This window comes from Bison bison, unplaced genomic scaffold, assembly GCF_000754665.1.
Source record: "Bison bison bison isolate TAMUID 2011002044 unplaced genomic scaffold, Bison_UMD1.0 scf7180017864480, whole genome shotgun sequence".
Lineage (NCBI taxonomy): Eukaryota > Metazoa > Chordata > Mammalia > Artiodactyla > Bovidae > Bison > Bison bison.
The window spans coordinates 2389274-2414939 of NW_011495040.1; the positions used below are offsets into that span (position 1 = coordinate 2389274).

At 51.8% G+C, this 25666-nt stretch overlaps 1 protein-coding gene across 1 annotated transcript in view; it reads left to right on the plus strand.

Moving 5' to 3' along the window:
* ATOH8 (atonal homolog 8 (Drosophila)) overlaps nt 1-25666 on the plus strand; it is a 43187-nt gene that overhangs the window by 11727 nt on the left and 5794 nt on the right. Inside the window, 1 exon segment of the mRNA XM_010862202.1 lies at nt 2104-2295. Within this exon segment, the coding sequence (XP_010860504.1) occupies nt 2104-2295 (192 nt within the window).

The window sequence follows — 25666 nt, forward strand, 5'->3', positions numbered from 1 at the left end:
CCCTAGAGCCCATGCTCCTCTGCAAGAGAAGCCACTGCAATGAGAAGCCCGTGCACAGCAACTAGAGTAGCCCCTGCTCACTGCATCTAGAGAAAAAGCCCAGGCAGCAATGAAGACCCAGCACAGCCAAAAATAGATAAATAAAACTAAAAAACATCTGCAGACATTGCCAACTGCTGCTGAGGGATGATATTATCGAGAACCACTGGTCCAGAACAGTGCCTCGTGTGTGTTGAGTGATCCTGCCATGGGGGCCCCACTCACTGTGCGATGAGGGTTAGTCAGTACCAGGTATCGTGTTGGGGATGGATGTTGCATATAGCTCCTGGAGAGCCATAGGGAGGAGGACGCCCAGCCTTGGTTGCTGGGTATGCACAATTAGCCATTTAGGTGAACAACGCATCAGAGCAGCTCTATCGGTTAGCCCGTGTCTAACTGACAGGTGGACTTTGCAGTGATGTCCCCACTTTACGGGGGCTTCCCACATGCCACTAGTGGTAAAGAACCTGCCTGCCAATGCAGGAGATGAAAGAGACTCAGTTTCGATCCCTGGGTTGGGAAGATCCCCTGGAGGAGGGCATGGCAACCCACTCCAGTATTCTTGCCTGGAGAATCGTATGGATGGAGGAGCCTGGTGGGCTACAGTACATGGGGTGGAAAAGAGTTTGACATGACTGAAACAATGTAGCATGCATGCTCCATGTTTGGACACATGTGCTGCATGTGCTTGTAGCTGTGCTGCAGTCCATGTAGCTTTTTGCTCAAGCAGTGGAGACAAGGGTGGATGATGTTAGAGACTCCATCTCTTTACCTGATACAAATCGCTGTGCCATTTGTGACTGTCCACTCACCACCTGATGTGAAGAGCTGACTCACTGGAAAAGACCTTCATGCTGGGAAACATTGAGGGCAGGAGGAGAAGGGGGAGACAGAGGATGAGATGGTTGGGTGGCATCACCAACTCAAAGGACATGAGTTCAAGCAAACTCCCAGAGATAGTGAAGGACAGGGAAGCCTGGCACGCTGCAGTCCATGAGGTCGAAAGAGTCAGACACGACTGAACTGAGTGACTGAACAACAAGTCAGTGATGAATGTCAAGGATGTCAAGTCTGGTTGGAGCTGTACTTATTAGGCACCTGTTGTATGCCCAGCAGCTTCCCAGGTCCTGAGGTCAGAAAGAAAAAGAGAAAAGCATAATCCAATCATGTGTGGGCCTCCCAACTGAGCATTGTCACTTTCCTCTGATCTGTTCTGAGAGTCTGGGTGCTTAGCTCTGCTTTGATGTTAAAGCATCACTCTTTTAAAAAATTAATTAGTTAGTTAATTTTTGGCTGTCTAGGTCTTTGTTGCTGTGAGCTGGCTTTCTCTAGTTGCAGCGAGCAGGGGCTACTCTCTAGTTGCAGTACATGGGCTTCTCATTGCGGTGGCTTCTCTTGTTGCAGAGCACAGACTCTCGGCACTCAGGCTTCAGTGGTTGTGGCTCACCGGCCCTAGAGCTGAGGCTCGGTAGTTGCAGTACACGGGCTTATTTGCTCCATGGCATGTGGGATCTTCCCTGACCAAAGATGAAACCCACATTCCCTGCTTTGGCAGGTGGATTCTTAGCCACTGCACCACCCCCGAGGTCCATAACCTCAGTCTTGAGTGTAAGTCCTCTGACGGTAGAATCCAGTTATTGTCTGTTGTCAGACCCCAAGTGTCCAGCAAGACAGGTGTCACGAATGAGAGAACAGACTCTCAGAGCAAAAAACATCTGTCCAAGATTCCTTCTCAGGAACACAGGGGATGGAGCTCTGTCCCAGGGGGAAGCGCACTGTGCTCCATGATTACTGACATTCGGGCAAGAGCCAAGCCTGGCTTTCCTCCTGTACAGCCTGGGAACGTGGATGCCCCCCCAGGGGTTGTGTGTGGGTGTAAACAGCAGGTGATTAGAACAGGGAATAAAATCCAGGTGGAGAGATCAGACAAACCACCTCTGCTGCCCGACCATTCCCTCCCCAGCAGCGGCATGAATGGCCCCACACCTTCCTGGCCAAGGTGCCCCCTGGGCCGGTTCTCAGCAGAGACCGGGCAGCCCCTGCTGACGCCTTCTCCCCCACCAGGTGCCGTGTTACTCATACGGGCAGAAGCTGTCCAAGCTGGCCATCCTGAGGATCGCCTGCAACTACATCCTGTCCCTGGCGCGGCTGGCCGACCTCGACTACAGCGCCGACCACAGCAACCTCAGCTTCTCCGAGTGCGTGCAGCGTTGCACCCGCACCCTGCAGGCCGAGGGCCGCGCCAAGAAGCGCAAGGTACGCGCCAGCTATGCGGGCAGCAGCCTCTGGGGAGGATGGGGAGGTAGTGACCGGAATCCAGGGCACCTCTTACTCGCATCCAGAGGCTTCCAAAGGGACCAGCGAGACCAGCCTCTTGGAGGCTTGCTGGGATTCACTTCAGTTTCAGGGCTCCTCAGGCCCCTGGGATTGTGTGTGACTCTATTCCTGGGGCTTCCCAGGTGGTGCTGGTGGTAAAGAACCCACCTACCAATGCAGGAGATGTGAGAGACATGGGTTCGATCCCTGGGTTGGGAAGATCCCTAGAGGAGGGCGTGACAACCCACTCCAGTATTCCTGCCTGGAGAATCCCAAGAACAGAAGAGGCTGGTGGGCTACAGTCCATGGGGTGGGAAAGAGTCAGGCACAACTGAGAAACTTAGCACACAGCACACTGGTAACGGGGCTCCTGGGTACCGGGGACAGTCCCCTTGGGCCTGTGTTTGCTCATCACTTAAATGAGGACAGCTTATCTCTGAAGCTCTTTCTGGTCTTACACATTCTGGTGCTGAGTTCCCCACTCAGCCCCTGATTAACATCATATTAGGGGGAGATCTCATGGGCTGGTAACTGCCCAAGAGAGCCCTTTGGTATGTTTTGGGACTATGACTTGGCCTGTGGGTTACCTGAGGCCATGCATTAAGGCAAATCATGTTCATTCATTCATTCATTCTGAAGAGATTCATAGAGCCCCAGCCGTTTGCTGAACCTGCTGGGCAGGAGTATAAAAATGATAAACATGTGGTCCTAGCACCTCCACAGCTCACAGGATGCTCAGAGACCCTCTTGCATCTGGATAAGGGCAGGAGAATATAGACAGGAGGTCCCAGAGGCCTTTGCTGGGGTATGGGAAGGCCAGGCAGGCAGAGGAGGGACAGGGTGCCTTTCCTGCCCAAAGGAGTTAGAAAGATCACCTTTGTGTAAGTGGTGTTTGAGCTGGGACCAGCAGGACAACCAGGAGGTCACTGAGCAGATGAAGCAGGAACAGCATTGGAAACAGAGGGAACAGTGTGTACAAAGCCTAATGTGTTTGGAGAAATATGGGCAGGAGGAAAGGCGTTGGTCACAGCTTTGCTTCCCAGGTGGCTTGGCTTCCAGCATTTCCAGTTGAGGGTCATTGCCAGGAATGAAGAGCAGGGCTTGTGATGCAGCCCTCTGGATGTCTGTACACACGAAGCTACAGGGAGAGAGACAGGCTGGGACCCAGTCCGTACCCATAAGAAGGGTGGAGGTGGTTAGAGATGCCTGACTCCCCTGGGCATGCAGGGATGGGGAGAGCGACGGGGTTGGGGGCAGGTGACTCTATCACCCTCCATCTGTTCCTTCCTTCCACCTCCTTCTTCCTTCCTGGCCTGCCCTCTCCCCATCCCTGAGCCCCAACCCCCCTTACAAGGAGGCCCTTCTCTGGGTTCTCCAGGCCTTCCAAAGGCCCCTTCAAGAGGCTTCCAGGCAGAGAGACCCTTGTGGACTCTGCTGCCCACAGCAGGGAGGAGCCCAGCACATCCGCACCACCAGCCACTGCTGTGTTGATGGCACATTGCAATCCTGGGAGTGATTTAACGTGGACCAATTAGGTGAAATCTTCATCTAGTGGGTGAGAAAGGAAGTACCACTGGCTGCTCGCAGGGCAGCTTTCCTCTGGAAAGTGACACGGATAAATTAAGGGCGTGATTGATGGCTCCATGCAGTGCTCTGTGACAAAGGAGGGTTGTAAACTCTGGGTGAACTTCCCCTGGCATTTGGGCGGTCGGAGGTGTGGATGGGCAGGGTGGGCAGGCCCCATTTCCCCCGTTTATGCCTCTCGTCCCCACCCCCACCCCAAGTCCTCCCCTCACCCACCAAAGACCAGAGTGCTGCCCCTCCTTCCCTGTTCTGTGAAGCAGAGTGTCCTGGGCTGGGGAAGAGGAGAGACGCTTGGAAGGTGAGAGGAGAAGAAAGGGGAGTGGGGTGATGATGGCCAGCAGAGATGAGTTTTTGGCTTCCCCTGAAATCAGCCCAAATCTAAGACACCTTAGAGCCCATCTGGTCCAGCCTCCGCATTGTCCAGATTGGGAAACAGGTGTTAGATGGTGGGTTAGAGCATCGAACAGGCTTCTCTAGTGGCTTAGACAGTAAAAGAATCTGCCTGCAATGCAGGAGACCTGGATTCAATCCCTGGGTTGGGAAGATCCCCCAGAGAAGGAAATGGCAACCCACTCCAGTATTCTTGCCTAGAGAATCCTATGGACAGAGAAGCCTGGCAGGTTACTGTCCATGGGGTTGCAAAGAGTCAGACATGACTGAGTGACTAACACTTCACTTTTAAGAGCATAAAACAGCCCTGAGTTCAAGGCCTGGTTCACCACCTACTAGCTGTGTCATTTTGGACCCATTTTTTAACTGCTTCTTGCCTCAGTTTTCTCCTCAGTCAATGGGGATGTGGAAGCATCGGTGATTTCCAAGGCTGTTTGCAGTCTGATTTCCAAGTAGAGATCCTGCCTCACCTATGAAGGGTAAGGGGACCCTGGCATCCTGTAGCCCCTCCTGCCAGTGGGGTGTCCTGAGACTGCCATCTCCAGAGGACCATGCCTGGACAACCACCATTACCAAGAGGACTTAGAGGGAGGCATGGGACAGGGTCCTGGAGCTGTTGGGACATCTTCAGGCCCCACTGCTGTGCTGGTAGATTGGCTGATCACAGCATCACCCCATTCCTGCTGTGTGTGCCTTCCTGCATCTCTGTCACCAGGCAGGTAGGTAAGTTTCAAGGTGTCCTCAGGATGGTCTTCAGTGACCGCCAAGTGACCCTGAGTGGCTTGAATTGGCTACTGTTTTGTTAATCAGAACCCCTGGAAATACATCCCTTTATTTGTTCATCCATTTATTGATTCATTCAATGTTTATCAAGCACTGGCAGTGAGTTGTTGTTGGGAAATCCCAACCTGAGCACATGGGTGCCATGATGGGTGTTAGCAAAGAGATTTGAGCCTCCCAAGTCTCTGTAGATGGGCTTCCCCCATGGCCCAGCAGTAAAGAATCTGCTTGCAATGCAGAAAATGCAGGAGACGCTGGTTCTATCCCTGGGTTGGGAAGATCCCCTGGAGGAGGGCAGGGTGACTTACTCCAGTATTCTTGCCTGGAGAATCCCCATGGACAGAAGAGTTACAGTCCATAGGGTCGCAAAGAGTCAGATACGACTGAAGTGACTTAGCATACACACACACACACACACACACACACACACACACACAATCTCTGTGGACAGAGTATGTGGATGCAGCGGGGTGTCAGAGGGTGGGGGTTTCAGATGAAACCCCTGTTACCCATCCCCTGCAGCCACTCAGGGTGACCTGAGGGTTTGGGGATGCAAGTGAGTCAGGCTTACATTCTAATGAAGGATAAAGAAAGGAAGAAACTAAAAAACATTCTGATGTAAGTGACCAACTGAAAGGAAGTCCTCCATAAATGATCACCAACAATCCTGTCGATGGCACCCTGAGCTGTCCCACTCAAGGGTGGCTCCCTCACAGTTCATGTGCCCCAGGGGCTGGGTGACCCTTTTCCAGGACGCCTCCTTGAGAGATTATGCTCTGTGTCCACTGATAAGCTGCCTCCAGGCCTGTGTTAAGAACGGGATTTAAAGTGAACTTGACTTACCCTCTGGGCCCCAAGCTCATCCTTTTGCCCATCCCAGCCTTGCCTTGCTGGGGGTGGGCACCTATATCCCTTGACTGGTGAGTCCTCCATCTCTGGGCCTCACAGGATGTGACTCTGAGGATCCAGGGTCCATCTGGAAGCCCCAGTCATGCAGAGAGGCCCATCGGAGGCTGCCCAGCTGAGAGACAGGTGCGAGGAGTGGAAGGGCTCCGCAGAGCTCAGCTCCGACTCTGGCCGCAGCCAGAGATAACGCGCCTTAAGCACCTGGCTCTGGGCCATGTTTCCGCAGCTCCTGTTTTAAAAGCAGCGACTCCTGGGAGCTTCTTTGGAGGAGGGGAAGAAAGAGCAGCAGAGCTGTTCCACACCTGGGCTGGATCGGCATTGCTGGACCTCAGAATAGGAGAGGACCAGTTTCCCACGATCTAGGGCACTGCCTTCCAGTGATTTGAAGCTATTGAATAAAATAATAGCAACAATAACAACAACAATAATAGCAACAACAAAAGCAATAGCAGCAGCAGCAGCTACTAACGTTGATGGTATAATTTAAGCCCTGGTGATAAATGGCCAGTAAGTTCTTATCCCCCACCAAGTTGCTCACAGGCCTCGGGGCTGTTCCCCAGTGACTCAGTGGTAAAGAATCTGCCTACTAATGCAGGAGACTTAGGTTTGACCCCTGAATTGGGAGAATCACCCAGAGAAGGAAATGGCAACCCACTCCAGTATTCTTGCCTGGAGAATCCCCATGGACACACACAGAGAGAAAAGTCAGTCATGGTGTGCTGAGCTTGGGGCAATGATTGGTGACCCCAGGCTGAGACTGTAGCCATCAGTGCCAGCCGGACCGGAAAGGTGGGCTCTGCAATTCTAGAGGCTGCTCCTCACCTGTGGGCGGTCTTCAGCCAGAGGAGGCACCAAGGCTGGTGTGGCTCCATCAGATCCGCGTTGTCCCCCTTCTGCTGCTGCTTTCTGGGCAGGGGGTGCTTTTGGTGGTGATGGCAGGTTGGAGGGTAGTCGCACTTCTCTTTGGAAGGACATCTCAGGCGCAGACTTCTGTGTTTTGGTGCTGGGGGCAAGCTGAGATGGCACATTGGTTTTGGGGTTAGAAGGTCAGTGGGAGCCGAGAGTGTTCTCTGTCTGGTGTCTGAGCCCAGGCCTCAGACCTGGAGGGACCTGCTGTTTCTGTGGACTGTTCCTGAGCCTTGAAGTGTGGGAGACAGCAACTCCACAATTTCTGTGCCTCCTGTGTCCCCAGAGTGCCCACTGAGTGGTGTTGTCCGAGCTCTGTCCCCCCATCGCATATACGGTCACCCTCACTGGGGCTTTGGCTTCTACTTCTCCAAGGTGAGTTGACCCCGGAAGTGATTGCTATGGCCCTTTCTGGTCAGACTTGCCGAGCTGAGGTCGCTTCAGCCCCTTGACTATCTAAATGACTAAATGTGTTTTGCTCCCATCCCCTCTGCCCATCACAGGCATTTCACACAGATTTGAAAATCACTCACAGAGACTGTTGGGATCCCAGTGCACCACAAGAATACTGACAATACCTGACGTTCTTAGAGCCTGGTTCACACGCTAAGCATAGTGCTGGGTGTTTAGTACTTCGACGGATCACCCCATTGACTCCTCCCTCCCCCTATCCCTTCAAGGTGGAGACTGGTGTTGTCCCCTGCGCGTGAATGCTGTCTCTTCAGTCATGTCCAACTCTTTGCAACCCTGTGGACTGTAGCCCACCAGGCTCCTCTGTCTATGGGATTCTCCAGGCAAGAATATTGGAATGGGTTGCCATGCCCTCCTCCAAGGCATCTTCCCAGCCCAGGGATCGAACCCACATCTCTTATGTCTCCTGCATCGGCAGTCGGGTTCTTTACCATTAGTGCTATCTGGGAAGCCTGGTGTTGTCCCAGGAACAATGAATCTGAGGCTCAGAGGCCTAAGGAACTGGCCAGTAAGAGGTGCCCGGGGGGGCCCCCTGCCCCTTCCCTGTCCTGCCCCCTGCATGGAAATGGGGTGGTGAGAGGAGGTTCTATTTCTACATCCTCTGGGCCATGTTACTGAGTTAAATACCATGTGCTTTGAAAGTCCATGGAGCCCCTCTCTGCTGAGAAAGAAGGGGGGTGGGTGGGAAACCACCATCAAATTCCCTTCTCGTCATAAAAATGGATGCAATTTATTTTTTCTGGCATTCCAATTACATAGACGTTTGTCGCCAGCTGTTTGTTCTAACGTGGAGCATTCTCTCAGCTGCTGTTTCCCCTCTCACATTTGACACCGTGAGTCTACAGGGCTGGCAGGCACTGGGCTGGAGGGCTCGTTTGGGCAGGGAGCCTCCCAGGTTAGGCTGGAGCTGGCTGCCCTGGAACGCAGGACGTGGCCGTCTGATGTTCCCTGGGTGGTCCCGAGGTAGGGGAGAGGCTGGGGCGCTGCTTTCCCCTCTCCTTTCACACTCCCTTCACTTCCTCCCCCCCTCTCCCCTCACTCACAGACCCCCACCCTCCTCCCCACTACACTGTGTGCGAATGAAAACTCAGGGTCTCTGATGGTGAGAAAGAAGCAAAGTCTCCCACTCAGAAAATCACAGAGACCGCTGAAAGTCCCCTCTGATGCTTAAGCCACTACCTCTCAGAGAAGCCCCTGGAGCACCGCTTTGATCCAGGGTACACCCTGGAAACCCCTTGAAAGACTTGGTGGTCCCCTGTCCAGGATGCTATAGGTGGGGGTTCAGTTGAGAGAACCCTACAGTTCTTTTAAGTTTCTGTGCTGCTGTCATTAACCTTAAGGCACATACAACAGGGAGATCCTTGGCAAGACCACGAAGTAGGCGAAGAGTAGGCTTTGGCTCTGCAGACCTGGGTTCGAGTCCTGGTGCTGGTACTTTCTGCCTGTGTGACCTTGGGTGTGTTACCTAACTTCTCTGAGCCCCCATTCTCACATGTGTAAAGAGAGAGCTTCCATACCTTCCTTGCCGCCTTGCTGGAAGGCTTCAACAACATCCCATAGGAGAAAGGGCTGGCCTTTTCTCAGTGCCAGGAAGGAAATCTCATGAATTTACAGCTCCAAGGTAACAGCTTCATATGGAACCCCAGGAAGGATCATCTCAGGAACAGGCAGTGCCGAGAATGGATGAATGACCAGCCCAAGGTAGCCGAGGGCAAATAGTTTTAAATGGGGGATTCCTGTTTGTCCAGCGCTCAGGGCAGAGCTCTGGCCCTGCGTCCTTAAAAGGGGTGAGCATCTCACCAGCCCAGAAACTCATGGGCTTTCAAAGTTCATGGGTTCATACCAAAGAACAAGCAATAATGGAGAAGGCAATGGCACCCCACTCCAGTACTCTTGCCTGGAAAATCCCATGGACGGAGGAGCCTGGTAGGCTGCAGTCCATGGGGTCGCTAAGAGTTGGACACGACTGAGCAACTTCACTTTCACTTTTCACTTTCATGCATTGGAGGAGGAAATGGCAACCCACTCCAGTGTTCTTGCCTGGAGAATCCCATGGACAGAGGAGCCTGGTGGGCTGCTGTCTATGGAGTCTCACAGAGTCGGACACGACTGAAGCAACTTAGCAGCAGCAATGCTATTAAACAGACTCACTCTGGTGGCTCAGCAGTAAAAGTATCCGCCTGCCAAGCAGGAGATGTAGGTTCGATCCCTGAGTTGGGAAGATCCCCTGGAGAAGGAAATGGCAACCCACTCCAGTATTCTTGTCTGGGAATTCCCACGGACAGAGGAGCCTGGTGGGCTACAGAATATGGGGGTCACAAAAGAGTTGGACATGACTGAGTGACTGAACAACACCACCACCAACACCAAAGACCACACTGACTGCGTGGAGAGTTCCCATTGGGTGCCAAGTACCTCCCATACTTTATCTCTACCCCTTTTGCTAACCTTGCACTTTGGCACCACTTCCCCCGTTGCACGGAGGGGAAACTGAGGCCCCGAGAAGTGCGGTAACTTGCCCAAGGTCTTGCGCTAGAAGCAGTGGAGCCGCTTTGTTTCTTTGATTCCAATCTCCTAGGGTTTCATTCAGCTCCTGCGGACAGCAGGGCCCTAAAGTCCACGTACTGCCCAGCAGGGTGGCCCATGCCCCGGGAGACCCCCAGCAAATGGGGGTACAGGACCTTGTGGTGTGGGTGAGGGGAGCAACAGCTCTTATGTAAGCAGCCCGGCTGCAACTAAAGCGCGTGTAAACTCCATTTAGCCTCAGGGAGCCAATAGCCCTCCGCCGCTGGGGGTGAAGGGGGGTGGGTTGGTCTGGGGGTGGGGGTGTCAGCAGCCCCGATCCACCCCCACCCTCCCCGCGCCCCCCAGCGCCGCCGCCGCCAGCGAGGCCTGACACCGGGTTAAGTCGCCCGGCGGCCTCTGGCTGCAGCTGGGAGCGCGCCTGGTTCCCATTCGGGCGCTGTGGTTTTGATTAGCTGTTCCGCGAGGCAGGCCTGGTGGCGAAGCCCTGGGAGCTCCGCTGGAACACAGGGTCCCCCGCCCGGCCGCCGCGGCCCCCCCTCCTGGCAGCCCCAGACTCCAGATGTTCCGAGCGCTCGCTGGGAAGGCCTGCTGGCGCCACGGAGGGCAGAGGGCAGGGAAAGCACGCGAGCTGGAAGCCCAAGCACTCAGTCACCGCAGGGCTTGGCAGCCCGCCCAGCCCTCTGCTGGCACATTCCCCAGCTCTCCCCTGGCCATCTGTTCCCAAAAAACCCTTTCAGAGCCTCATCATCACTCACGATACAACAGCGCGAGCAGCTGGTTTGGAGGCAGCAGGGAAAACCGTGCAAAAGGTCCTTTGTGAGAGAGGAAACTCGCTTATGAATAACAGGGCTGGACGCCGTAAAAGTTGGCGGCTGGAATCCCTGTTTCTCAGGCGCCGCTGTTTTCTCCCGACTCTTTATCTCTGCTTTTTATTTCGTTTCCCCTTGTTTGCTTTTAATGTTGTTTCTTCCTCTTCTTGCACCAGTTGTGACTTTTCTTGCTCCTCGGAGGTGCCTGAAGGCCACCTCATTAAGTCTCCTGGACGATGCCCGACTGTTTTTTTTTTTTCCCTGTTCTCTAAGCTGTTAAAATTAGGGATGGTTAGAAGTGACTGTTTTTGTAAAACCTTGGCTGGAGGAGACAGGGCAGGAAGAAGGTGCCCTGGAGGGCATGGTGCAGGAGAAAATCGTAAACTGGAGGAAGGGTGGAGGGCAGAGAGGGTGCAGAGACCCCCACCAGCTCATCAGAAGGAGACGCTTAGGGAGAAGCGTGGCATTAATGAAACGCCCAGTGCTGGGCTCCTTGGCTGATTGCAGTATGACATGAAGCCTTTTTTAAGAACTGCTGCCGCTGCCAGAAACTTCTGGGAGATGTCTGCCTGGAATTTGGGCGCCTCCTGGGAGGGTCATCGGGGGCCCTTGGGGTGCTGGGGGAGTACTGGCCACTGGGAGGCCAGCACTGGGGAGGAGAGGAGAGGGCAAGGCCTGTCTGCCTCCCTCAGACCCCTCTGGACCCTTGAGGAGTAGCTGAGAGTCAGGCCCAGGGTTCCAGGTGGAGGTGGGGACAGGGACCCCTCCCCAGGTGTCAGATGCTGGTGATGGCATGGGGGTGTCACAGGTCAGGGGCAGGGAACTGGGGGCTTCCTCTTTCCTCTCTCAAGTCCTACCAACCTTTATTCCTTGCCTGCCCCCCACCCTATTCCGCGAGACCCAGAAACTCAGCCACCCTTCACCCCAGCAGTGGAAAAAACCTGTCTTCCATACTGCTATGGGTTGTCGGCTCTTCCTACAACAGCTGAGGCTCTGGCTCTGGAGGGCATTTCATCTGCACTTGGGCTAAGACAGTAAAAGAACCCGCCTGCCAATGCAGGAGACACAGGTTCAATCTCTGGCTCAGGAAGATCTGGAGAAGGGAATGGTTCCTCACTCCAGTATTCTTGGTGGAGAATCCCATGGACAGCAGAGCCTGGCAGGCTACAGTCTATGGGGTAGCAAAGAGTCTGACCCGACCGAGTGACCACACTTTCACTTTTCTCTCATCTGCACTTTCCTCAGGTGGGTACTTCACACCTTTCTCCTCTCTGCCCATTTTCACTTGGAGAGATGGCAGCTCTGCAGGACAAAATATTGAGATTTATCACAATGTCAGGGCAGTTGATCTCCTGATCCGAAGGGCTAGGTGTGGGCTGATTTCCCCCATCTCTGCTGAGGCCTGAGGTGTGTGGTCTGGACGCTGAGGCTGGTCTCAGCTTTGCCCTGGGGGCTGTGCGACTGGTGGCTTAGCTCCATTGTCTTATCCGGGAGATGCCAGCCTGCCTCCCTATCTTTCCAGGGATCAGTGGCACAAAGGATGTGGAATTATTTTGTGAACTCTGCCTTTCCTCCTGTGTCTCCTGGTCTTTGTGGGGCCGAAGTTGAGGAGGGACGAGGGAAGGACTGGTGGCCATTGGCCCCAGGCCTCTGGTGATGATGTGGGGTCTGTCCAGTGACCAGAGCCTGCTTTCTAGCCCAGGGGCTTCGAGAGGACCAGGGACAGGCAGGGGGCAGGGGGGCAAGACTGCCCTCCCACTGGAGTGACCAGGCCTGTCCTGCCCACTGCCCAGCCTTGAGCCCCTGCCCCTGATATGATGGACAGCCGGGCACAGGGAGTGCCAGCAGGCCCTGGTTCCCCACCTGTCCTCAAGCTGGTCATCCTTTTTCTTCCTGCCCCCACAGACCGGAGGCAGACCTGTTCTAGGGGAAAGTATAGATCGCTGCCTTCCTTGACCTCCTGGTGTAAATGTTTCTAGAGGGTGAAGTAGGGAGCCTCTCACACCTTCAAGGTGTTCGTTCTCTGCCCAGACTTCACGGCTACCTGGGGCCCCACTGCCCAGCTCCTCCCTGGCTCGATTCATTCCCACCTGAGCCCCTCCCTGCAGCTCTGCTGAGAGCCAGGTGTGACAGCCTCCCTGTTCCGCTTGGGACCCTTCAGGGGCTTCCCACAGGCACCTGCCCCTCCCCCCAAGTGACCTGGCTCCAGCCGGTCACTCTGGGTATCCCAATTTACACTCTAGCCACATGGAACTCCTCACCCAGAGGGGCTATTTTTGGCCTCTGTGCTCATACTGTCCCTTCTGCCTGGAATGCCCTTCTCTGCTGTCTGTCTGGCTACCTCCTGCTCATGCTGGAAGGCTCAGCTCCTCCTGGAAGCCCTCTCTGACCCCCACCGCAGCCTCCTCAGGGCCCCAAAGCAGCACGGCCACTTCCATGCCCTTACATAGGGGTGAGTAGAGTCTAATTCAGGCAAGCATCCTGTGATACACTATGAAGGTATGATAGAACATATTATATTATGTGATCCTCTATTGTGTAATATTTTAGAGCTCATTTTTTGTCATTATATTGTATTTTACATAATTTGTTACCTGATAAATTATGTGATATTAAAGCTCTATACTGTGGATTGACATATAGACACTACCATGTGTAAAGTAGACAGCTAATGGGAAGCTGCTATATAACAGGGAGCTCAGCTCGGTACTCCGTGATGACCTAGAGGGGTGGGATAGGGGTGGTGTGGAAGGGAAGTTCAAGAGGGAGAGGATATATGTATACATATAGCTGGCTCACTTCATTGTATAGCAGAAACTGACACAACATTGTAAAGCGATTTTACCCCAATTTAAAAAAAAAAAACAACTCTGTACTACATTACGTTACACAGTGTATGTTTAATGTACCTCTCTAGCTAGACTGTGAGCCCTTTCATCTTTGTGTCCCAGCTCCTGGCACATATGTGTGTGTGTTAGTCGCTCAGTCATGTCTGATTTTTTGCAACCCCATGGACTGTATCCTGCTAAGCTCCTCTGTCCATGGAATTCTCCATGCAAGAATATGGGGTGGGTTGCCATTCCCTTCTCCAGGAGATCTTCCCAACCCAGGAATCAAACCCAGATTTCCCATATTAAAGGCAGGTTCTTTAACATCTGAGCCACCAGGGAAGCCCCATAGGAAGCCACTAAATAATGCACAGCATTCCTTCCATGAAAATCCACACATCTGGGCCTGAATGTTCCTGGGCTGAAGGCTAAGACTCTAGGAAGAATGAACTAGGGGTTTCAAGACACAGACACAGAAGTGCCCCTGGGCTCCTCCCAGGCTCCTGTTTGGAGAATTCTGGCTCTTGTTGGCTTGAATCAGTAAGAAAAGCTTTGTATTTTAGATCACAAAAACTCCTCAAGCAGCAGTTTGAACTAACAGGGCTCCTGTTTCTCACACTTAGGAAAGGTGAAGGGATGTAACTATTCCCTGGTTCCCAGGATCCGGTGATGCTAAGACTTCAGGCTTCATTTTTGGTCTGTACCTCATGGCTACACAATGGCTGCCACAGCACTGAGTACTTCATCCACACAGTACATCCAAGGCAGGGCAGGACCTTGCCAGTAAGAGCTTTTGCCTCCTCACCAGTTCAGTCAATCCTTCCCGGACATCCCTTACCCAGGCTGAAAGAGGGAGTGCTGTCCCTGAAACAGAGGAGGACATCAGGTCCTCTCAGTTGGGAGGGCAGCCAGGTCAACAGCCACGTGGCTAATCTCTCAGAAGTTGATCCTGGAATTCTGACAGAGTGATTTTCTTCCCAGTGAGGCTAAACAGTGTCATAACCTTAACCACAGTACCAGAACCTCATCTCTGTGAATTTACCATTCCTCACTGCAGGTCCCCAAATTGAGGGCCGGTAGCCCAGGTGGTGCTAGTGGTAAAGAACCTGCCTGCCAATGCAGGAGATGCAGGTTCAATCCCTGGACCGGGAAGATCCCCTGGAGAAGGAAATGGCAACCCATTCCAGTATTCTTGTCTGGAGAATACTGTGGACAGAGGAGCCTGGCTGGCTACACTGCATGGGGTCGCAAAGAGCTGGGCATGACTGAAGCGACTGAGCATGGAAGCAGCCCCATTTCCACTGCGCAGCACTGAGGCCCAGAGAGCCCAGGTGGCTGGGCCAGGCCACTGGTGGCCTCATCAGTCTGCAAGTGCTTTTCATTGTGCAGAGCCTCTCACACTCCTTTTCCTCTTTAGTCCTGCGGTGACCTCCTGAAACCCACATTTCTAATGGAGCTAGATGAGGAGGCTGGGACTTAGGGGGGTGAAGTCACCAAGGGCTATCCAGCTGGGTGGCCGGGCAAGACTTAGGAAGGCTCATCCACTTCTGTGAAACAGGCACTCCTGAGTCTAGACCATCAGTGGCCCCTATTCTCCCAAGGTGAGAGGTCTAGCAGTGCAGGGCCCCATGCTGGGGGGCTGGGGTCTGAGTCTCAGCCCAGCCACTTGGGAGCTCTGTCGCCTCGGGCTCTCCAAGCTTCGCTTTCTTTGTAAGACATGGCTAGAGATGTCCACGGGTGAGGAGGGTTCAAGGTAATGATGGCCATGAGAGGGCCTCTCAGCTGGATGAGCTTGTTAGTCACTGGTGTTCCTAGAGGTCACTGCTGTCCATTACAGAGGTGGGCAGAGGGAGCCCACATGTCCCCTCCCCATCCGGTGACTTACCCTGGGTTGCTAGGCAGTGGACACCAGGTCTGCCCCTCTGCTGTGTGTGCACACATGCACAGGTTTGCTGGGCATAAGTAGTCACTATCTGCCAGAATCAGATGGAGGGCTTCACACGTGGTAGGCTGAGTTCTGGCACTGGGGAGATGCCTGGAACTTATAGGTTTCAAATCTCCCCCTTTTCCCGAGGGATCAGGAGCCTTAGAGGGGGTTCCACTGTAGCAGGCAGGGTAGAGCCTGGCAGCTGGGCGCACAGGGGCAGCCCAGTGACCCCACCCACAGCCCGGGGAGCACTGACAAGGTGTTACTGAGAACTACTCTGCTTCCGCCCTCAAGACAGCGAGGCATTCCTGACATCCTTCCCCACCAGCACCACACCACACACACAGAGGCTGTGGGTGGCAGCCAGTGCGCTTATTTGCAAAGGTTTAGCCCTGTGCACCCAGGGGCAGAACCCTCCTCCTCTGCACACATTGGGTTGACCAAAAAGTTCAGCAGTTTTCCTGTAAGATCGTGGAGAAAAACCTGAGCAAACTTTTTGGCCAACCCACTACATGCAGTAGTTCTTTTATTTTTCTTCAAACTTTAACCTTTTTATTTTGTATTGGGGTATAGCCCATTAACAGCATTGTGAGAGTTTGCGGTGAACAGAGAAGGGACTCAACTATACACATACGTTTGTGGTATCCATTTGTGGTTCGTCATTTATTGTATCTGTATATGGGGACAAAAAGATGAAGCAAGCTTGAAGGACCCTTTACATTCATTTAAAAATAAATAGTTTTTAAAAATTTATTTATTTTAATTGGAAGATAATTACTTCACGATATTGTGATGGTTTTTGCCATACATCAACTTGAATTGACTACAGATATGCATGTGTCCCCCCGATCCTGAACACCCCTCCCGCCTCCCTCCCCACCCCATCCCTCTAGGTTGTCCCAGAGCACTGGCTTTGGGTGCCCTGCTTCATACATCAAACTCACACTGGTCATCTATTTTGCATATGGTACTTATATGTTTCAATGCTATTCTTTCAAATCATCCCTCCTTCTCCTTCAAGAACAAATGAATTCCTACTATGTGCTAGGAATTGTCCTAGGTACTGGGTTACTTTGGGGAACAAAACTGACAAAGACCCCACCCTTTGGAGCTCGGGGTAAGTGACACAGAGGCCAGACAGGAAAGTTCACAGGGGAGCCCTGCTTCTGAGCCCACTGTGCTGAGTCTGCGCACAGCTCTTATAAGCATGACTCCCTGGTGTCCCAGGTCAGAGCAGCTGGGCAGAAACGGCTGGGAGGCCAGCTCTGGAGCAGGTGCAGTGAGAGCCCCCAGAACCACAGCCAGTGGTCTGATGGCGTGGGAAGAAACAGAAGAACAAAAAGAGCAACACCAGAGGCTCAGAAGAGCCAGGAGGCATGGAGCCATTCGGTGTCAGGGTAAAGAGCCCAGAAGCCTCCGGGACCTGGAGGGTCTTCTGTAGGCTGATGTTCCCCGGGCTTGACCTTGAGTTGTCAAGAGGAAGCCAAAGTACATCCAGTAGCATCTGACGGAGAATGCAGGGAAGTGCATCAATTATCAAGAACTGGGACCTGTCCAAGCCATTCGGGCACAGAAAACACGCGCTTCCTTTCTCTAGGGAAACTCACTTCGGCTCGGGGGCTGCTTCTCTTGGGCGGGTGAGGGGGGTGGTCCTTGTCTGTTTTGCTCACTGCGGGACACTCACGTGCTCTGAATGGAGCCTGGCATGGTCTGAACACTCAAGAAGTGTTCCCCAAATGAATAGAAGTGTGGAAGTCCAAGCAAGTGAGCTGTTTCCAGCAGTCCTCCACGATATCCCATGGGCATCTCCTTGGTGCCCCCAGTGGAGCCCTGGTCACCTGATGGGGAGACACAGTTCCTGTTGTGGTCAACTGGCGTGCAAATGGGGGAGACACATGCATACACACATGTGCGCACTGACACGTGGCTGCCTGGCGCTAAGGGCTTGGCTTCCCAGCCACTGTGTTCTTTTTTTAAAAGTAATTAATTTTTGGCTGTGCTGGGTGAGTCTTCATGGCTGCACACAGGCTTTCTCCAGCTGCAGCAAGCGGGGCTACTCTTTGCCGTGGTCCACGGGCTTCTCACTGCAGTGGCTTCTCTTGTTTCGGAGCACAGGCTCTAGGCACACGGGCTTCAGTAATTGTGCCGCATGGGCTTAGTTGCCCCAAGGCACATGGGATCTTCCTGGACCAGGGATTGAACCCTGTGTGCCCTGCACTGGGAGGCAGATTCTTAACTGCTGGATCACCAAGGAAGTCCAGCCATTGTGTTCTTTAATCCTCTCTTCAACCTCAGACTGTAGACTACTATTATTACCCTTTTATAGGTGGAGAAACAGAGGCACAGAGAGGTTAAGTAACTGCTCAGATTCACACAGCTGGTAGAATGGGGAAGTAAGGCTTCACACAGGGTCCGTCTGATGCCATAGCCGGAACATTTAACCTCCGTGCTGCCTTGCCTCTCAGTGGGGGTGGGTGTGCGTTCGGGAGTGTCGCTGTGTGCATTTAAGTGTGTGTGTGTACATGTGTGGGTGAAACATTCATTTTTCTTCCTGGAACCTCTGTGGTGTCACTGATAGTCAAGGTGGTGGTGAGTAAAGGGCCCTGATCAGAGCTGCCCCAACACTCCCTGGATCCCATGGTAGCTTCAGAGTCTAGATATAAGGGGCTTAGGGACAATGGGAAGGGCCAGAGGATGGGTTTGGACACTGTTTTTACAGAAATTATTTGGTTATTTGGGTTGTCCGGGGCCTCGTGGCTTCTCCCAGCCACCCCATTATTGCCTTCACGCATCCTGAAACAGCTAGACTCTTACCGAGGGTCTCCTGAAGACATGCTGTGGGCTTTGCAAAGGCTTGCAGGCTGTGGGCTTTGCAAAGGTTTGCAGGCTGGCACTTTGGCATGCATTGGCTTATCTGGCTGGTGCCCTATCACTCCTGCTGTCAATTTGCTATAAGGATTGGGGAGGGGAGACCGGAGATGTGCAGAAGGGTGGTGGGGAGCGATCTTAAGCCCTGGGGATCCCTGACACTGTGGTTGGGGATGTATGTGTGTGTGTGTGTGTGTATATGTGTGTGTGTGTGTGTGTGTGTGTGTGAGTGTCGTGTTGATGGTGGATTGTGTGGGAGTCATGAGTCAGGGCCCATGGGAAGCTTCCAGGGAGCAGGACCTTCCTCACCTGGCTGGGCCACCTGTCTGCCCAGCTGTCTGCTCCCCTCCAGCCTGTCTGTGGGGCAAGGTCAGGGGCTCCTTGTGCTTCTGGGGTCTGGAAGAGCAGTGTGCAGCCAAGTGGAGTTGGCTGGACACTCTCCCAGGATGGGAAGCAGATGGGAGGCTGCAGCAGCTGGGGCTCAGGCCTCACCCAGGCCAGCTTGACCCTCGCCCTGTACTGTGGGGTGGGGTGGGATGGGGGCCAAGAAAGACAGACAGGCTGAGGGACTTGGAGAGAGAGACAGAGGGGCGGTCAAGAGAGAGTTGGCACAGAGACACACAGGCCGAGTATGGAGACAGAGGCAGAGCCTGGTCACCAGAGAGAGTGGTCTGCAGCACAAGAAGGGATTGGCATGGTGGGGCCTGGTCTCCCTGCCGGTTCCCTGAAGGACCATGGGCTCCCTCCTAGCACTGGCCTGACTCTGGGAGTGCCAGGCCTCCCAAGGTCAGCCACCTTCACTTAGGCCCCAGTAGATGAAGGCTGAGATTTCCTTAGAACCAGGGAGGTAGCAGCTGGGTGGATGGCTTGGGGACTTTCTAGTCCTTTTTGCTGGTGAAGAAGCTGAACCTTGTAGGGGCTTAGGGCTCTGCTTTGCTCTGCTGCATCCTAGCGTGTGACCTAGGGCCTCCATTTTCCTATCTGCAAAATGGGAACAACAACAGCCACCTCCCAAGGGCCGTACAACAGCAAAGGAGTGTAGTGGGCTCCAGACGAGGTCTCTGTCAATGGATTCACTGACTTCTGTCCCTAGCTCTGAGGGGACAGGGAGCCGAGGACGACCTGGCCCCCTCTTTCAGGAGCTCATGGTGGCACTGTGTGGGGTGAGTGGGCAGGCGATGGCAGTTGCGCCAACCATAAGTTGAGCACAGAGGAGAGAGAAGAAGTCGGCATGAAGCTCTTGGAGGCTTCAAAGGGAAAAACATGTCCCCAGCCTGCAGTGAGGTGGATCTGGAGCCCGCATTGTCTGAACTGGGGACACAGCGACCAGCAGAACCCCACCTTCCTGGAGTCTCTGTTTCTGTGGGCAGGAATAACTGGAAGCTAGGCTGTAACCAGAATAGGGGACATGGGGGACTGCATGGGGATGTCTCAGAGCTGGTCCTGGTACCTGCGTCCCAGTTCCACCTCTAGCATCTTAGCCCAGGAGGGATCCTCTGTACTTAGCACAGTAACCCTTGTTGTTTCTTACCACTAGGAAAGTTCTTCCGTATGTGCTTGACTGACCCTGAGGTCTGAACACATCCATTAGCCTCAATCCGAAGAGGCTTATTTATTTTTTTAAATATGTATCTATTTATTTGGCTGTGCTGGGTCTTAGTTGAGGCACCAGGATCTTTTATCTTCATAGCAGCAGGCAGGACCTTTAGTTGTGACATGTGAACTTTCAGTTGCGACATATGGAATCCAATTCCCTGACCGGGGATTGAACCCAGGGCCTCTGCATGGGAGCACTGTGTCTTAGCCACTGGACCACCAGGAAAAGTCCCAGCAGCAAGGAGTTTGGACTTCTGGACCGAGCCATGCTCCGGACCTGGCCTCCTTGTATCACAGGCAGTCACAGCATCCTACAGCCCAGGGCCCCTGACAATTGAATTCACTCCTCTGGTGAGCAGCTTGGTGGGACAGGGGAAAGGTGCCTAGACAGCATTTACCAGCAACAGTGGTTTCAAGTGGGCTTCCCTGATAGCTCAGTTGGTAAAGAATCCACCTGCAACGCCGGAGACCTAGGTTTGATCCCTGGGTGGGGAAGATTCCCCTGGAGAAGGACATGGCAACCCATTCCAGTATTCTTGCCGGGAAAATCCCACAGACAGAGAAGCCTGGCAGGCTACGGTTTATGGGGTCTCCAAGAGTCGAACATGACTTAGCGACTAAACCACAGGTGGTTTCAGCTTTGCCCTGGGGTTAGATTATAAGCTGCCCCAGGGCAGGGCCTCTAACTCCAGTGCCTGTCACAGAGCTGACACTCAGAAGGAACTCAATAAATCTTTGTTGAGTAAGTGGATTTCCTCCCCCAGTTCACGGTCCCTAGGTGGAGTCCTCCGGCTCACAAGGGGCTCTGGCCATCACTTTGCAGCTCTAAGACCTTGAGAGTCCTCCCAGCCAGGACACAGTGTGATCCTTGATTCACACCATGTTCCCGCCCTCAGCAAACAGCAGCCAGCTCCAACTGCTCATAAATTTCCTGCCTGTCACCCGTGGCGCCCAGGCCAGGCGAGGCAGGAGGCGCTAGGGGTGGGCTGAGCCATACCTGCTTCCAGTTCCCTGGGAAATTTGGAGGCCAGAAGCCCAGGCCTCTGCATGTGCCCAGAATAACCTCAGCAGAGCCAGGCCCCTTGGAGATGTGGAAGCAGGTCTGCCAAATGCAAAGATGAATGGGCTGGAATGTTCGAGAAAACACAAACACCCGCTTGCGGTACAGCTTGTGCAAGCTGATTTCACTCCCAAGAAATCTGATACAGGTCTGCCTAAGCACAGGAAAAGTGTGTGGATGTGTGGACCTAGAGAGTATCATACTGAGTGAAGTAAGTTAGACAGGGAAAGACAAATATCATATAATATCACTTATAGGTGGAATCCAAAAGTGATACAAGCGAAGTTATTTACAAAACAGAAACAGACTCACAGACATAGAAAGCAAGCTTATGGCTACTAACAGGGAAAACAATGGGAAGGGATAAATTGGGAGTTTGGAATTAACATATACACACTGCTGTATGCAATAAATAGTAAGGACATATAGCACAGAGAACTATATTCAATATCTTGTAATAATCTACAATGGAAAAGAATCTGAAAAAGAATATATATGTGTGTATATATATATATATATATATATATATATATGAATCACTTTGCTGTATACCTGAAATTAATACAACATTGTAAATCAACTGTGGTGGTGGTGGTTTAGTCACTAAGTCGTGACCAACTCTTTGCGACCCCACGGACTGTAGCCTGCCAGGCGCCTCTGTCCATAGGATTTCCCAGGCGGGAATACTGGAGTGGGTTGCCATTTCCTCCTCCAGGGGATTTCCTGATCCATGAATCGAACTTGTGTCTCCTGCTTGGCAGGCGGATTCTTTACCACTGAGCCACCTGAAGACTTCCCTGGTTGTCCCGTGGTTCAGAATCCACCTTGCAATGCAGGGGATATAGATTCTATTCCTGGTCTGGGAAGATTCCACCTGCCTCAGGGTGGCTAAGCCTGGGTGTCACAACCCTAAAGCTTGTGCCCCACAACAAGAGAAGCGACCATAAAGGGAAGCCCATGCAGCACAACCAGAGAGTAGCCCATGCCGCAACGAAGATCCAGGGTAGACAAAAATAAAAGAAATAAATAAAATTTAAATGGAAATAGTAAGAAAAAAAACTAGGAAAAGAAAAGGAAAAACGTGTGAAAGAGCAATCACCTATAGCTAGCATGGTTTCTCTGGGTGGAGAGGGGGAGGTGACTTCAATGGTTTTCTTCTGTTTAGTTGCCTGTGTTTTTTAAGTTTTCTACAATTAACCTGTACTATCTATGCATGTACGGAAGTTTTAATGGTTTTATTGAGATTATACTTTACCCATTTAAAGCTTACAATCCAATAGATTCTAGGATTTTCACTAAAATGTGGCCATCAACACAACCGATTCAGAGCATTTTCTTTCTTGCCCCCTTTTTTCTGTTAATATTTGGTTGCACTGGCTCTTCATTGCAGCCCGCTGGATATTTATTGCCGTGTGCTTTGCAGCATGTGGGATCTTTTTTCTTTTTAGTGCGGCCTCAGCATCTTTTCCCATGGACGGAGGAGCCTGGTGGGTTACAGTCCACGGGGTCTCAAAGAGTCGGACACGACTGAGCGACTTCACTTTTTCACTTTCAGCATCTTTAGTTGTGGCATGTGGGATCTAGTTCCCTGACCAGGAGTAGAACTCCCAGGGCCCCCTGCGTTGGCAGTGTGGAGTCTTAACCACTGGACCACCATCAGATCAGATCAGATCAGTCGCTCAGTCGTGTCCGACTCTTTGTGACCCCATGAATCGCAGCACGCCAGGCCTCCCTGTCCATCACCAACTCCCAGGGTTCACTCAGACTCACGTCCATCGAGTCAGTGATGCCATCCAGCCATCTCATCCTCTGTCATCCCCTTCTCCTCCTGCCCCCAATCCCTCCCAGCATCAGAGTCTTTTCCAATGAGTCAACTCTTTGCATGAGGTGGCCAAAGTACTGGAGTTTCAGCTTTAGCGTCATTCCTTCCAAAGAACTCCCAGGGCTGATCTCCTTCAGAATGGAGTGGTTGGATCTCCTCGCAGTCCAAGGGACTCTCAAGAGTCTTCTCCAACACCACAGTTCAAAAGCATCAATTCTTTGGCACTCAGCCTTCTTCACAGTCCAACTCTCACATCTGCATGGAAACCCCCAATTCAGACCATTTTTATCCGCTCCAGAAGAGACCCCATAAGCTTTGGCAGTCCCTGTCTCCTTCCCAGTTCTGGGCAACCACAGATCTATAGATTTCCCTGTTATGGACATTGCGTGTGCATGGAATCATATAATACTTGAACATCTGTGTCTGGATCCTTTCACCTAGTGTACTGTTTTCAAGGTTTACCCACGTTCTGTCACGTGTCAGTACTTCCTGCCTTTTTATGGCTGAGTAATATTCTTTCGTATGAATATACCACATTTCACTTGTTTATTCGTTGTGAATGTTATCTCGGTAATTTAAAAATTGTGCTTATTGAAGCAACTTAGCACACACACCATCTTGGGATTCCCGGGTGGTGCTAGTAAGTAAAGAACCCGCCTACCAATGCAGGAGACATAAGAGACGTGGGTTTGATCCCTGAATCAGGAAGATACCGTGGAGAATGGAATGGCAACCCACTCCAGAATTCTTGCCTGGAGAATCCCATGGACAGAGGAGCCTGGCAGGCTGTAGTCCATAGGGTTGCAGAGTTGGACTTGACTGAAGCATCTAAGCATGCACGCACGGATTTATTGCTTCCTGTTCTGGATGTTTCTGGCCAAGATGGCAGTTGGTTCCTTGTGACTATTTCTGGTTACTTGTTTTGAGACTTTTCAGCCTATGATACCATTTTATGTTTTCAAACACCTGTGAGTCACCCCAAGGACCCAGCTCTTTGTAGGGAACTGGTGCTTCAACTGTGGGTCAGACCCTGTTGGGCACATGTGGCTCCCTTGTCCCATTGATTCTTTGCAACTGACCTAAAGGTGGGTACTATTACTGTGCTCATTTTAAAGATGGGTAAACTGAGACTTTGAGAGATCAACCAGCCTGCCCATGGCCCCAGAGCCCCACTGACTTTAAGGCCAAGATGAAACCTAGCATTCAGCATTTAGAACCAAACACAAAATCCACTTTTAGCCTACATATTGGTTTACATAAAAGTGAAAGATAGGGAATTTCCTGGCAGTCCAGTGGTTAGGACTTGGCACTTTCACTGCCAAGGGCTGGGTTCAATCCCTGGTCAGAGAACTAAGATCCCACAAGCTGTGTAGCTCAGCTTTCCCTGGCACCCCCCACCCCCCCAAAAAAAAGATGAAAGTAAAATAATGCCTGATAGTGCGGGTCTTGCAAAATACATCTCTGATGCCCCTCGTTTGTCTCAATATTTTTTAGTATTTTTTAAAAATTAGTTAATAAATTTGAAAAGTTTTTGCTTGCCCTGGGTCTTTGTGGCTGTGTTTGGGCTTTTTCTAGTTGTGGCAAGTGGGGGCCACTCTCTAGTCTCCATGCCCAGGCTTCTCACTGCAGTGCCTTCTGCTGTTGCAGAGCGCGGCTCTAGAGCACAGGCTTGAGAGTTGTGCTTCATGGGCTTAGTTGCTCCACAGCATATGCAACCTTCCCAGAGCAGGGATAGAACCCATGTCTCCTACATCGGGACATTGGGAGGTGGATTCTTTACCACTGAGTCACCAGGGAAGCCTCATTCTTCTTTCTTTTTTCATGTTTTGGCTGCACCATGCAGCCTGTGGGATCTTAGTCCCCCAACCAGGGATTGAACCCACTCCCCCTGCGTTAGAAGCATGGACTGTCAGGGAAGTCCCTGTCTTTCATATTTTAGTGTTAAAATAACACTTGCAATCTGACTGCTCCTTTAAGGACAAACAAAAAAAAAAAAAAAAAAAAAAAACCTCAGGGTTTCATTACCATTTGATGCCTTTTTCTGCTTATAAAAGGCTGTATCCAAATTGCTTATCTATAGAAAAAATGTGTAATTTGAAAACAGTGAAACATGGTTAAGTAAGTAAAGTGACTGAAAATGAACTTGAAAGGTAAAACAACTTACAGGCAGAAATAATAATTTTTTTAAATGGCCTACAGTGATAAAATTACTCTGAGGAAACCAATCCACTTAAAGCCAGAGACAAACTTAGTAAGCAGAGGAGTATAATTAGAAATTTAAAAATTGGAAGTGAACAAAAGCAGAAAGATGCAATACAGTTCCTGAATTCACAACGGTTATAGGCACAGTTAGCCAAAATGTCCAGTGACACATTTGAAATAGGAAACCTACCTGTGGCACATAATCGCTACATTAAATAAAAAGGCAGTGATTGGAAATATTTATTCACGTGGTCAACAAATAGCAAATATTTATTGAGTTGCTACTGTGTGTCCAGACTGTTTTAGGCCCTGAGGCTACAACCGCCAACAAAACAGACCACATCCCTGGCTCTGTGGAGCTGATGTTCCGACCACAAATGAGTGAACAATCAAAAGATGATTTCTGGAACTTCCCTGGCAGTCCAGTGGTTAGGACTCTGCACTTTCACCTCTGAGGTTGCAGGTTCTATCCTTGCTTGGGGAACTAAGATCCTACAAGCTGTGAGGTGTGGCCAAAAAAAAAAAAAAAGGTGATTCCTGAATGTGATAAACACAGCCACTTTGTCACACTGACCAAATCACCTCAATCGGACTCCACACATCAGACCTGCTGAAAGGGACCTGGGAGGGATCTTG